At 28.9% G+C, this 14,213-nt stretch overlaps 1 protein-coding gene across 3 annotated transcripts in view; it reads right to left on the bottom strand.

Moving 5' to 3' along the window:
* Positions 1-10,015, bottom strand: part of LOC107453935 (FAST kinase domain-containing protein 2, mitochondrial) — a 28,189-nt gene extending 18,174 nt beyond the window's left edge. The window contains exons 1-4 of one of the 3 annotated variants that reach the window (XM_043043865.2): positions 9,732-10,015; positions 5,827-6,007; positions 4,422-4,551; positions 889-1,288 (exon numbers count right to left, since the gene is read on the bottom strand). In XM_043043865.2, coding sequence (XP_042899799.1) covers positions 889-1,288; positions 4,422-4,551; positions 5,827-5,998 — 702 coding nt within the window. In that variant the 5' untranslated portion in view covers positions 5,999-6,007; positions 9,732-10,015. Of the gene's footprint in view, positions 1-888; positions 1,289-4,421; positions 4,552-5,826; positions 6,008-8,860; positions 8,939-9,127; positions 9,452-9,731 lie in introns of those variants that run through there. The other 2 variants (XM_043043864.2, XM_071184723.1) reach the window with 2 other exon arrangements.
* Positions 10,016-14,213: the final 4,198 nt, after the last annotated feature.

Genomic DNA, 14,213 nt, shown 5'->3' on the forward strand with positions numbered 1-14,213 from the left:
TCTGCTGTAATTAAATATCGTGTTTTTATCAACAACAAAAGAAATAAATAAAAGGAGAATTGTTTATTAATTTAAACATAGGATTATTTTATGAAGCAGATTGCAGCTTTGTTTTTCTGATTCCACTACATTTGTTTTTTTTCTTCTTTTCACGATAAATTTCGCACTCAATAAATTAATTCTTTTTATTCATAAATTTTATCATTAGGTTTATTTTAAAATTCTATTGATCTTGCCTTGTTCCGGGTTTCAATATTTATGCTATGCCTTTTTTAAATATTGTTTCGGTTCGATAATTTTCAAGTGTTTTTATTTAGATTAATAAGTTTTCCTTTTATTTTATCGTTTCCCCCGTATAATTAGGTATGAAATATATTGCGTTATTTAACCATTGGTTTTGTTTATATTAGTTAATTTAGGAATTGTAATTATTTTTAAAAAAATAAATACGAGAATTTTGTATTTTTTAATCTTGTTTTTCTTGTCTAAACTTACAAATTTTTTTATTCTTTTAAATGTCATTTTTCTACCATTTTTTACTTCTTTTTAAAGTTAGGAGTACCTTTCTTTTTTTCTCTTACTTTATGCATTACACTTTTTCCTTGTAATTCGGGTTCGATAAAACATCGATTAACGACACTTTTTGGTCGATCCAGAAAACAGGGAAATTCAGACATCCGGGATAGCGATGGTCCCGAGCATCCCGGATAATTGGTTCTCTACTGTATATCATTTTCCAATTATGCAGAAGATAGAATGTGGAGTGAAAGATAGCATAAAAGAAAATATCCTTAAGAGAGTAGGAAAGTAAAAAAATTAACTATAAAATTAAATCTCTGTGTTTCATGCAAAAAAAGAGAGAGAAAAAAATTTTTGCAAGCAATTGACCTCAATGATAGAAGGTTTTAGTCTGGACCTACAGGCCAACTGCAAGCAGTTAACAACTTCGTCAAGATTATCTGAATCAAGCTGCTGTTCTATTTGCACTTGCAGAACAAGAGGCAGGGCTAATTTCAGACCATCCACCAAAGAATTGGCCCTCTGCCTAGAGAGTAGAAAGTGTAAGAATATCAGTTGACCCAAAGACATGTGATTGAGCTGTGCCCCCATCATCTTCAGGATAGACTGCATCACGTAAGTGTTGTTTCGGACCCCAATGGACGACAGTGTCTTGTAGACAGTAATGATATCCTGAGGTCCGAGCAATCGAACGGACTTCATCAAACGTGAACAAAGACCTTGAAATATTTCATTTTCCATGAGATTCTGGTCTTTAAAATCAGGTTTTCTGTATAAAAAAAATACACTGCTGTTAATGTAGGAAAAATAAAGCTAATAATAGTCAAGAAACTACATAATTTGCAAAATTTTAATTAAAAAATTGCTTTAATTCCTTTTTTGTTGAGAAAACAACCAAATTATAAAATTTAAATTACAAAATGCAGATGTGTCAATAAAAAATGTACCAGGACAGCTTTTTTCAAGTAAAATAATAAAATTAAACTTCATTCGTTTGAAAAACAAAAGTGGTAAATAATTTATGGAATGGAAAAGTGATCAAAATGGTTTTTAATAGGAAATATATGTAAATAATATATAGCGTAGCTATAAGCATAGATATAAATGTGAATTCAAAATCAGAATGAATAGATGTAAATGTAGGTCCCATAATAGGAGGAGGTATTATCACATTTCCTAAGTGATGGGGAGGTGTTAGGGGGTGTGAACCTAATAATTAAACTGATTGAGCAAGTGACATTGGACAAAAATCTCATATTCAGTATCATATATGACTAATTTAAGGGGTCTGTGTAGAAGAAATTTGGGTCCGTTAACGGGCCCTTTCATAAAATGTCTTTTCATAAAAACGGACCCTTCACAAAATAATTTATCTTTTAATGGGACCCTTCACAAATTTGTTTATCTTCATTATTGTTCTGTTAGTCGAATTAACCTTTTCAGGAGTAGGGGGGAAGCCGGTTCAAGACAAACTAAGTTTCCCTAAGTTTAAATTCCAAATTTAGTATTTTAAGAAAATATTTCTACTTTTACAAACATTGTGTGTGCATTCTTATTAATATTAAATCATAATTTTTTTTTGTAAATAAATAACTGATCAATTTATATTTATTCATAAAATTAATTAATTGCATAATATGTAAATAAAAATTAATTTCTGACAATTTTTTAAATAAATTAATATAAATTTAACAATTCTTTTAATCGGACCCTTCACAAGAGGCATTTGAGTATTATTGTAAATGGGCGAGAAAAATTGATGCTGAGTGCTATTTTCAAATCTACTGGCAATCGACGTATATTGCTCTAATATTTTGTTAATCATGTTTCTCTGCTTTAATTCTAAGACTAAGTTTGATCATTTCATTCATATCATGAACCTTAAACTCCTCAAAGTCAAAAAAAAAAATTATAAATTCCAAATGTAGTATTCTAAAAAAATATCGTGTGTAGAGTCTTATTGATATTAAATGATTTATTTATTTTTTCTTTTTTTGCAAATAAATAATTGATGAATATATTATTCATAAAATTAATTGAACAAAATATTATGTAAATAAAAATTAACTTATGTCAATTTTTAAAAAAAAATATTATAAATTTANAAAAAACACTTGTCTGGGAAAATGAGTTGAGTTGTTTACGCGCTGGCTCAATTTAGCCGGTTGCCTAGTATAAAAACTTCACCACTCACTTCGATTGAATGGCGTATTTAGGAGAAGTGACGTCAGCATATCAAGTCTGTTTTCGAGCTAGTGCGGTTGCGCGGAACGCCGTCCGATGGCGTACCATACGGCGTTCACTGTGAATTCACTTTTCCGTGAACCGCTCGGAAAACTATTCAGCACTTTAATTCCTTCTAACTTTCTTTTTTATTTTCGTGAAGATGCGTTTTTTTTTTCAAAGTTTGTTGAAGTATTGATTTCTTTTTGTGAAGGTACCGATTTTTTTTTTTTTAATTTTGTGAAGGTACCGATTTTTTTTTTTTAATTTTGTGAAGGTACCGAAAAACGGTACCAAAATCACCCTGGATTAAGCCCTGTTTATATTATGTACCTTAACCTCCTCAAAATCAAAAAAAAAATTATAAATTCCAAATGTAGTATTCTAAAAAAATATTTCTACAAACATCGTGTGTACAGTCTTATTGATATTAAATGATTTTTTTTTGCAGATAAATAATTGATGAATATATTATTCATAAAATTAATTGAATAAAATATTATGCAAATAAAAATTAACTTATGCCAATTTTTAAAAAAAAAATATTATAAATTTAAGAATTGTTTAATGCGTAACACATTAAAATAGATACATTACTAAGTTGTGTTATATAAAATATGTCAATTGAAATTTTTAAAAATGTGAGTGATTTTGTTTCCATTATTCGTTCGAAATGAATATTCTATGTTGAGCAGTATAGGCTAAATACCAAATATTTGTATGTTGCAGCGATTGTTGAACAGAATCTTGTATCTATTTACAATTTAAAAACTTCTTGAAAAGGTTTTTAGGAATTTTTGAGCTAACAGGGCCCTATTTGCACAAATTCACAAAAGCAGGACCCTGGTAGAAAGAATGTGACTTAACGCCTATTTTATATTCACAAATTATGAACAGTTCTTTCACAATTTTACAAACACAGGACCTTTCACAAAATGTTTGGACAGACCCCTGAACTTGAATGTCTGTGTTTCAGAAAATCATATTCATTTCTCTGCTATTTCCAGAACTGTGTATGTATATATTAAACCTTTTTATATATTCTTTTTGGATTGAAAAAAGTATTTTATAAAGTTTAAATAAATATCAATGTGAATAGTTATAATAGATTTAAATATTTCCATATTATTGCAATTATTCTAAAAATAATTTATGGCATTAAACTTCATTATTAGTCTACCTCTCTGTTGTAAAAGGACAACTATTATAAGCAGACAATTTTTTCAGCCCCAGGAGTGCCCATTTAATCAATGTTTCACTGTATAATGATTTTTCAACCTTTTGGTGCAATTTCATAAAATAATAGGATTATATTTTCTAAATAATTATTCACAGTATTTCTGAAAATTTACTGACATAAGAAACAAATAGCTTGTATTAAAAGTCTTTCCAGAACATTGATATGTTACTATGTTATGTTTTGACATACTCTAACTAAAACTGACATTAGTAATTGAAAATTAAAATATAAGTGCAGATTATAAGCATTAAGAAATTTAAGAAAGCTTAAAGAATATTAATAAAATAGCAGTTAAATTTTTGGCATCTGCCTTGAAATACACAAATTTATAATACACTAATTATTTTGAAATAAAGTCAATTACAAGTAAGATCATACATTTTTCATAATTTATCGTAATTACTTACTTAGGTAATTACTTACATAATTTTATACTTACTTAGAAAAATCATTGACTATCTGCATTGATTCTACAATATGTTTAGTATTCATAACATCTAAATGCATGGAAACTAAATCTAGCAACCTCTCAATACTTTTGGTTTTTCGTATTTGCTCAAATAAGATGTCTGAAAAATATAGTTTTAAAAAAATTAATTGAATGAACTAAAAATGAAAAGACATACAGAAATTAGATGAAAAAGAGTCTTCCATGCCCTATGCTGTAGGGGAGGATAGGGTACAGAGGTCCACTTTAACAATTAAAAAAATTTTTTAGCAATGTGTAACAATGCTATATGCTTTAAAAAGTTATCAAACATTCCTTAAACCTAAGTTTGGTTTTAGATTTTTATTTTTAATTGTTTTTAGTAGATTTTACGATAAGTGTGCCTTTTACTTTTATTTGTTCCTACTGGATTTAGAGATATTGTGCCTTATATTTTTAATTGCATTTTATTGAAAATATAATTTTGTATTGCTAAATTTTAAACCTGAGGCATTTGGAAATGATGTGAGTTTCTTTTTGTTTTTCTAAATATTTAGTATCAATAAAATTATTTTAGATCTTCAATGTTGCAAATAATTCCTTGATTTATTTTTTTTTCGAACCTGGGTAACACTGTTGCCAAAGTTACTATATTGATCACAAGATAATATAAATCTAAATTTGAGAGGTAACAGTACAATAGAAATGAAGAACACTAAAAGAGTTAAGAAAAATCTTAATTCTTAGAATCACAAAATTGGATTTTAAAATTGTGTGAATATAAGTTGTGATATTGGATTTTACCATCGCATGAATAGAAATCGCGTCATTGAATATTAAAATCCAATATGAATTGAGACATTGGTCTTAAAAACAAGTGAATATGAATCACGATGAGTAGCTTTTGAATTACCGAAAAATTGCGAAAATCCACCGAATCACCAAAATCACATGTACGTAAACGTCTCGTTAACAGGATTTAGCGAAAATGCCAAAACTTAAATTTTAGAATCCCATGAAATTTTGGATAAGTTTTTGATTAGCGTAAGTCCAACAACCAACGAACCTAAAAAATGCAGAATTCCACAATATTCGCTTAAAAAACCATATGCCACGTTCTGAATTTTTATACCCAGAGGATTTTCATACAAAAGACAATCACCCCTGTTATTGTCTGCCGAATTAAAAAAAATCCCCATGCCAGTTATAATCAAATTAAGCATACATTTTAAACAGTCTGTCAGCCAGAGATGCTATTTTATCTAAAGAATAAAATCTTAATCATATCTGAATCTAAAAAATCTAATTCTTTTTTCTTTAAAAAAAAAATCTTGCTCTCTTACCTTATTAGCATACCCCTCTTACCATGAAATTACCAAAAAAGAATAACCTAAATTGGCTAGATAACAAAAATTACCTGCGTCATGACTGTAAAGTTTACTTGCAGGAGTAGGCAGTGAAGGATTTGGTAAGTGTCGATCATTTGCAGAACACAGAACTTTAGCAGAATGAAAATTTGGTCGTATTTTATAGCAGCAGCAAAGCCATTCTGCTGGTGGATGTAAGAAACGGAGACTTCTTCTTAGCATAATATAGATCTTTAAATAAAATCATTATGATTAAAATATAGGCATTAAATAATAAATACTGAAATGTATATTCATCAAAACACATTTCCTACAGCCCAAATAGACATGAGCCTCTACCCATGATAAAAAACAGTACAGAATGCAAATAATAAAATATTTTTATGTCATTTAAAATAAAGGTATTTTGGAATAATCCGGCCAACCATTTTCGTACTTTGGGATTATTTCGTCGACCATTTTTGCCAAACCGGATATTATTGACATCCAAGATTGTCACAGAATATCATTGTATGTGCTTATCAACAAAAAAAGTAAGAAAACGAAGTTTCCAATTCAATAAACTTATTTTAAAAACATATTAAACTGGTAGACATACTCTCACAAACATAGTGAGAAATGAGTAACGAAAAGAAAGAACGAATACAAATAATAATGCTTCAACAGGAGCTTAAATTTTCCTTAAACGGATGACATCATGGTTCATGCGAGAATGACCAACAGCAAATTAAAAGAAACTAGCCGATCCCCGCAGACCATGACGTTACTAACTCAAGTTGAATGCATGAGATTGAATCTATGCTCATTATTTTTATGCTATTTAATTCAAATAAAAGCTTTTAGCATTTATTAATCTAACAATTATCGTTAAAAGGTAACTTCTGCGCCAATTACCACGAATTTTATCATATTTACTGTATAATCCTTGCCTACCTGCGTTGTTTTCCTGAACGTGCTGCAGAAATATATTGTTTTTTTTTTTACTCTGCAATGAAATGAATCAAATTTGGGATGTGAAGAGAGTGCAGTGGCATATCTAATAATGATTTATAATATATAAGATAAGACTTAAGAATAACTCAATGTGTAATTATAAAAAAATAAAGGTTTTTACTTTGATTTGATTCTTTTTATTACATATTTTTACACTCACATTATTTTTGGCATTATTATTTGATAAATTTAATGAGTTTAGAATATTTATTTTAAAAATTGTTTTTCATAATGATGGTGCCAAAGGATTAGTGCATTTTCGAGAACTTTGACAATTCAAAGGGATAATCCCTAATCACCGTAATAAAAAGTGAACTGCGGCATTTTGAGATTTAACATAAACTTTGAGCATCCAGTAATTCTTGCTAAGCAGTATAGCACACCAAATATAGAAAAAATTAGTTGAGGACAAGGTTGCTGACTAATCCTTTGGGACGCGCAAATTCTCAATTTGCAAAAAATAAGTCTCAATCTTGTTTGATTTTGATCTCTTAAAGACAACTGAAATAGAAATCTTGATTAAACAATAAAATTAACTGTTACCATACAGTTGGTTCGTAAACGAATCTTTTCTAAAATAAAATATTTTATAAAAAGTTGAAATGAAATCTAGAAAATTAGTATCAATACAACAATAGCTGTAAAGATTTGTCAACAGACATTGCTGTTAGGGATTGTACGAAAATGAGTATTTAATTGGTTTTGAAGGGAAAAAAAAATAATTCACTGATTTCAGAGGATGGGAGGGTCAAAGGTTTTCAAAAAGAAAGAGTGCAATCTAAATATATTATTAAATTATAACCAACTAATATTTGGAGAATTTTATAAAGTTGAAAATACTAAAACATTTTGAATCATTTTGTCAAAAGAAGAAAAAAAAAAGTCAAAGCATCGGAACAAATTTGAAGGATAGATGAATTCCGCCCATGGACAAGAAGAGGAAAAAAAACTACTTTTGTAAACAGAAAATATCCTAACCCCTTCTTCTACCTCCACTGCAATCTTTGCCTTTCATAACAACAATTTCCCTAAAGGTGAAAGTTTTTTTTAAAATTTTCCAGAAAACAATTTCTTTATTCATTTAGCAACCATAGGAGAGTTTCAGATAACATTTTAGTTTAACAGAGTTATTATGAAAAAAAATTTAATACAAGAGAGGTATTGCTATGACGATGTTTCAACTGTTCCATCTAAAAGAAGGAGGTATAATAGATGGCAAAATAATTTAAATTAAGTAAAAAAATTTTACTGACTTTTCCAGAACAAAAATATTGTCAGACACTTCCAGGTTTTCCAAGTGGGTAGCAACCGCTTTATTTACGTTGTGATATTAATTTTCTTAAATTCGTTAAGACTCACGACTTGTTAGAATTTATAAATTACCGAAAATGCTTATGAATGGTAAAATTATGCATAAATTTACAAACAATAATAAAACTTTCTAGATTAAGCCTGTTCACGCATCGCCTCATAAGTGGAGGGATACACCTGAAGTTTTCTAAATTTTTAAGAAGCTTGTTATTGTTTACAGTCAGTCAACTATCCATACACTAATGCTATTAATTGCTAATAATAAATTTTTTTTTCAAGATAAAAAATTAAGATTTTCTTTACATAATAATTTAGAGGCAAAATTATTATTGAGGCCAAGAAGTGGCCACCAATAAATTTACCTCCAGTGGTCACCAGATAAATTTTCCACTCTTGAACTTTAAAAATCAGATAATTCAAGATTTAGTATCCTAAAGAACTACCAAATTTAAAAAAATAAAATAAATCTTTAAAAAAAACAGTAAGCAACTGAAAGAAATTCATTTGAGAAATAAGCAATTAGCAGAACTTTGGTCTATTATGATTAACAAATTTATTTGTTTAGTCAAAAAGCTAAAATAATTTACAAATTTAATGACCAATTAATTTAAATAAGAGTAATAGATTAATGAGTAAACACACATACTTCTTTTATCCTTAAATAAAGGTCATAACTGTCAATTTTATTTTGTGCATAAATTAACTGTATACAACCTTGATTTACATAAAAATTAGTAAACTTTTGTTTCCGGTTTATACAAGGGAAATTCTAATAAGTACCATGAGGAACTTCAGGAGTTTAAAAAACCAGTGAATTCTTTCACTGCATTTGCTTACAAACATTAAGAACACATTTACAGCAAATATTTATATAAGTGAATTTTTACATTGCTACTAATTCTACAGGTGTGGTTCATAATATATTTAAAAGCCATGCATAGTTATCATAAAAAAAAAAGATTAGAAAATTTCGACAAATGGTTTTTAAAGCGATCATCATGTTATGTAATCTTACAATGAATGCGTAATAAGATAATTTTCACTTACGCACTAGACCGGCGATCCTTTAATAATACTTTCACTTATTAATTTAACTAACAGTGATAATAAGTGATTTAATGACACTCTGATTTCAATAATATTTATGTTTACACATGTAACAAAATTTATATATATATTGCGGTTAGATGAATTAAATTTTCTCAACTGAACACACTCTTAATTCTATAATAGTTGAAAGCTTTGAGATAGGTTAGAAGGAAATAGGTACTTTGTGAACTAAATTTGAAAAACCGACTAAAACATGATGCAATTCAACGCTTTCATCTGTTAGAGAAGAGTTGTTGACTGTTTGTTTCTGCTGCGCTGAAAATCTAAAAGCTTGTAAATTCGTGTAGTAAGTAGTAAGTATGGATCAGAAGGTGAATTAACTTACAGTCACTCGAAAAAATAGCTGAGCACCGTGACCCTTGCAAAATAAAATTGGAAACGCAAAACGACACAATAAATAGTCTCAAGCCTCGATTCTCACTGCTCTTTTGTCGTGACACCATGATTGGAAACGTTCTCACTGCCCTCTCGTGAAGCAGTNAAGCAATCATCATGTTATGTAATCTTACAATGAATGCGTAATAAGATAATTTTCACTTACGCAATAGACCGACGATCCTTTAATAATACTTTCACTTATTAATTTAACTTACAGTGATAATAAGTGATTTAATGACACTCTGATTTCAATAATATTTATATTTACACATGTAACAAAATTTATATATATTGCGGTAAGATGAATTAAATTTTCTCAACTGAACACACTCTTAATTCTACAATAGTTGAAAGCTTTGAGATAGGTTATACGAAAATAGATACTTTGTGAACTAAATTTGAAAACCCGACTAAAACATGATGCAAATCAATGTTTTCTTCTGTTAGAGAAAAGTTGTTGACTGTTTGTTTCTGCTGCGTTGAAAATCCAAAAGTTCATACTAGTTTCTATTTTATTAAAAAAGGAAGAGTCATTCTGACTGGCTTGAAAAAGTTTCTGGCTACGAATTCGTAGCTGCGTAGCCAATGGAGCATTCTCCTTTCATACAATTCGCATAAGTGATTCCCCGTCAATGTAATTCACATATACACGAGAAGTTTGTCTTCCGGAGCATTCACACAATATGCAATCAGCAAAGAAAAAATTAACAAATGCAAATTTGGAGATGCGAGGAAGAACCTTATTAGTATTATCGCATATGCGACTTTCTTACATTCAAAGAGAATGGTTCCTAAGTTACGAAACTGGAATGTTTTGAATGAGCAAGCGTTGCAAAAGTGAGGAAAAAGTCGTGACATCACAATTATAATCCTCCAGGGATGGCTATCCCTTGTTTTGTTAGCCCGACAATCTGCGCACAAAGCTGAGCACATTACGATTGAGCAGTTTAGCGAGGATTAATAGCCTCCGTCCTTTGGCAGACTGATCACGCGGGTCACTCACGTAACCCACTGACCGCTGCAAGTGATTCTTGACCTAGTCCGGTGACCTTATAACCAGACCTATTTTTAATAACCATAATCTATTTACTCTTGTATTCAAAAATAAATGAATTTAAAAATATATATATTCAGTAGTATTTTGAGAATAATTTGTAGATTTTTAAAAATATTGTATTTAAAATTAACTTCCAATAATTCGCGTGCAGGTCATCGGGCTACCAAAGCGGGGGGGGGACATCCCCTCTGCAGAGGATCAAAACTGTGATGGCATGTCTTCGGATCATCCTCAAGGATGTTTCCCAGACAGTCGCCAATAGCCCATTGTGCAGCTCTAGTGCGACGTAAATGAACAACAACAACAACAACTTCTAGGTTGGTTGGTTGTTAATTTACGTCGCATTAGAGCTGCACAATGGGCTATTGGCGACTATCTGATAACAACTTCTAATAAAATTTTGCATGAATATTTAAACGAATTTCTTGAAATAGAATGCATTGAAAACAATTACAATTTAATTAATGTTTATAAAGCAGTTTAAATGCTACTTCTTTATACTTCAGTTATTATTTTGTATAAGTTAATCTCAAATTCATCACGGAAGTGGCTAGTTTTGTTTACTTTCAAATTCCCCATCGTACTGCAAAATTTCGGGTGTATTCATAAAAACTGTGCGTTTCTTTGCATCTCTAGAATAAACATTCCTTTTTTTTGTTGAACGGAATGAGTTTTTGTCAGTAAAAATATTGAGGTAGCTGCAATCTAGAAAGTGACTCCGATATAGTTCAGTTTCTGAAAGTACATTATTATTCAACATTTCCGTTAGTTCAGTTATTATAGCGAAACTTCCAGTCCCTGTTTGTCTTTTGATATTGAAAGTGAGACAAATATTTACTTTTTAGCCATTAACTTTAATACGTCGCAAAAGCGATAAGAGAAAACTATCCGATAGAATAGACAACCTAAATAAAAATTAGAATGATGTTAACACTAAGCATACAAATATCTTTACTATATAATATACATTAACCGGTTTTTTGATCGGTTATACTATGTTTAGCCTTGAAACAAATCTACAATTTGCAACAAAAAATTTGCTTATTTGGCAAAAGTTAAAGTGTTGTACTTGAACTAGAATTTTCCTAGCTTGTCAGAATTTTTTGATGAATTATGGTCATTGTTTTAACTCTTTTAACGATCCAAGTAGATGGAAATCTACCATTCTATCGATTGTAAATTTAATTTTTCAGAAGGGAAAATATCATGAATGAAACTATACATTATTGGAGGTTCTATTTGGTCATTTGCTTCACAAGTACGCAAATATCTTCATGTCGCTAATAATTCAAAGGAATGTTTTACTCGTTAGAGAAACTTTCTGTCATTCAAACTGAACTAATAATTTGTCTGCGAACATTTTTTAAATTTTTCTTCCAATAAAATGCTTTTCTGGTCAAATATTCAAAAACGCGAAAGAAGTAAATAATGAGAGTTTTTTTAAACTTTTTTTCATCTGCTTTTTTTTATAAAAATTTATTTTTGGTTTAAGGGCATTTATTCTTAAAACAAATATTTTTTTTTATATCATACAAAACATATGCACATTATTCCAGAAAAAAAAAATCTTTCTTTTGATTATTTGTTGATAAAATAGTTTTCTCAAAATGAAAAAAAAAAGGTTATTATTATTATTTTAAATGAATTACTAAAATCAAGCCTTTTTGACATTTATAATTTTCGAATGCCGTTGCAAATTCAAGTCATTTAATATTACTACATTAAGTAAATATTATTTAATTTAAACAATATGTATAGAACAAATATCTATACAAATGTATAGAATATATAAAGAGCTTGATGATTTTAATAATGTTTCTATTACTAAATAAATAGGATTTTGTGGTTTTCCAAGACCTTAGGAAAGACCGTGTTTCTGAAATAAGTGTGACCCCTTCCTTTTGAGCGTTTAATGACTTTCAATGTATCATTGTCACTTGGTTACTGCATTAAAACATCATTCTAGTTTTTGATATATGAAAGTATAATGTGTTCTTACAAGCATTAGCAGCTCTAACTATTTTATTTTTAGAACATATTTCAAACTTGGTGCTCCGATTTGCCCCACTTTATCCTATAACGCAGCGTAACTTAAGAGATTGCAGAAATTAATACATTATTAAAATTATGCTGCAATTAATTAAAATTTTTTTGAATCAATATGCAATATTCAATAATAAAATAATGCAGTATAATAATGAAAGAACTAATCATCATGCTCTTTTTCACTTTTTATTTCTTCATTGGAAAAAGAGTTATTGATTTTTAAATCCATTTTATTTTATAAATTTTAAATGTTAAAAATGTTGTCAGAAATTTTTTTTTTTTAAAATCTTCATTATAAAATATCCAATATATTTTTTCATACCCGGAAAAATGAAACATAAAAATTAGAACGATTTATGTAACTCAAATAATTTTAATATCGTAATGGAAAAAAAAAATTATGGCTACGAATTTGGTCTATGATTTGCTCCCGTTAGCTGAGACAATATATTTAAGCTCTTCTAATTTTTAGGTTTTTCAACGTGCATTAAATAAAAGACGGGAATCATTTATCTTTTACGGCATCTTTAACAAAAAAAATCTAGTAACGCAATGAAAAAGTATGAAATGTAAAGACATACAAATTTGGTGACTCTTTTGTCAAAAATGAAGAAAAATGTTTAAGGGGGGGAGGAGGAGAAAGGGGTCGTTGTGAGACTTGGATTGACTAAAAGCTAATGCAGTTGGAAGATTTGTGTGAATAACATTTCAAAGGGGAAGATGACTTTCCATTGCTATTGAACTTATTTCTTTTATTACTTCATCTACTTTTCTTTGAAAGTTTCTTTACTTAGAGTAGCCAAAATATCCAAGAGACTCTTCATGAATAAAAATGTGAACAAAGCGAAAATTTTGTTCACGAGAAAAAAAAAAGAACAAAAGACGTGTTGAGTGATTTGTAAAGTAATTTACTCGGAGATGAAAATGAATATTGTAACATCTTGATCGAAAAAAAAAATTGAAAGTAAATTCGGATTTATGGCTTTTTATTTCGACCGACAGCTAAAAAAAGAAAAAATAAATAAATAAAAACTTTCATTTATTGGATTTCAAGTTTTAAGAAATTACTAAAATTATTTCATATTTATTTAGTATGCTAGTTTTACGCCCCTTAACAATGCGTTAACAATGAAAAACTTATAAATTTTTTTACTGTTAATAAAGTTTGAAAAATTAGGCGTGGCTTCTCACAGTCCCGTCACTGATCTTAACACGAGAAGGATTGAAACTTAGTATATACCTATATTGCCCAAAAGCAGTCAAAATGACTGCATTGTGAAACAATAACTGATGTGTAAGGAAATTTGCTTCATTAATTTTTCATATTTTTTACATTATTTACAGTTATATAACAAGTTATTAGTAAATATTAACAAAGAAAAACATTTATTCCACGTGGGAAAAAAATAATTTATGCATTATTTTTTTTAAAAACATTTTTTGCAAATGAAAAAGCAGTCGAAATGGCAATCTAGAGTAAATAAAATAAAATAAAACTAGATTATTCCATTTCTTATTCACTGCAATTTTCAACCCTTCCAC

This window comes from Parasteatoda tepidariorum, chromosome 8 (assembly GCF_043381705.1).
Source record: "Parasteatoda tepidariorum isolate YZ-2023 chromosome 8, CAS_Ptep_4.0, whole genome shotgun sequence".
NCBI classification, from domain to species: Eukaryota; Metazoa; Arthropoda; class Arachnida; order Araneae; family Theridiidae; genus Parasteatoda; species Parasteatoda tepidariorum.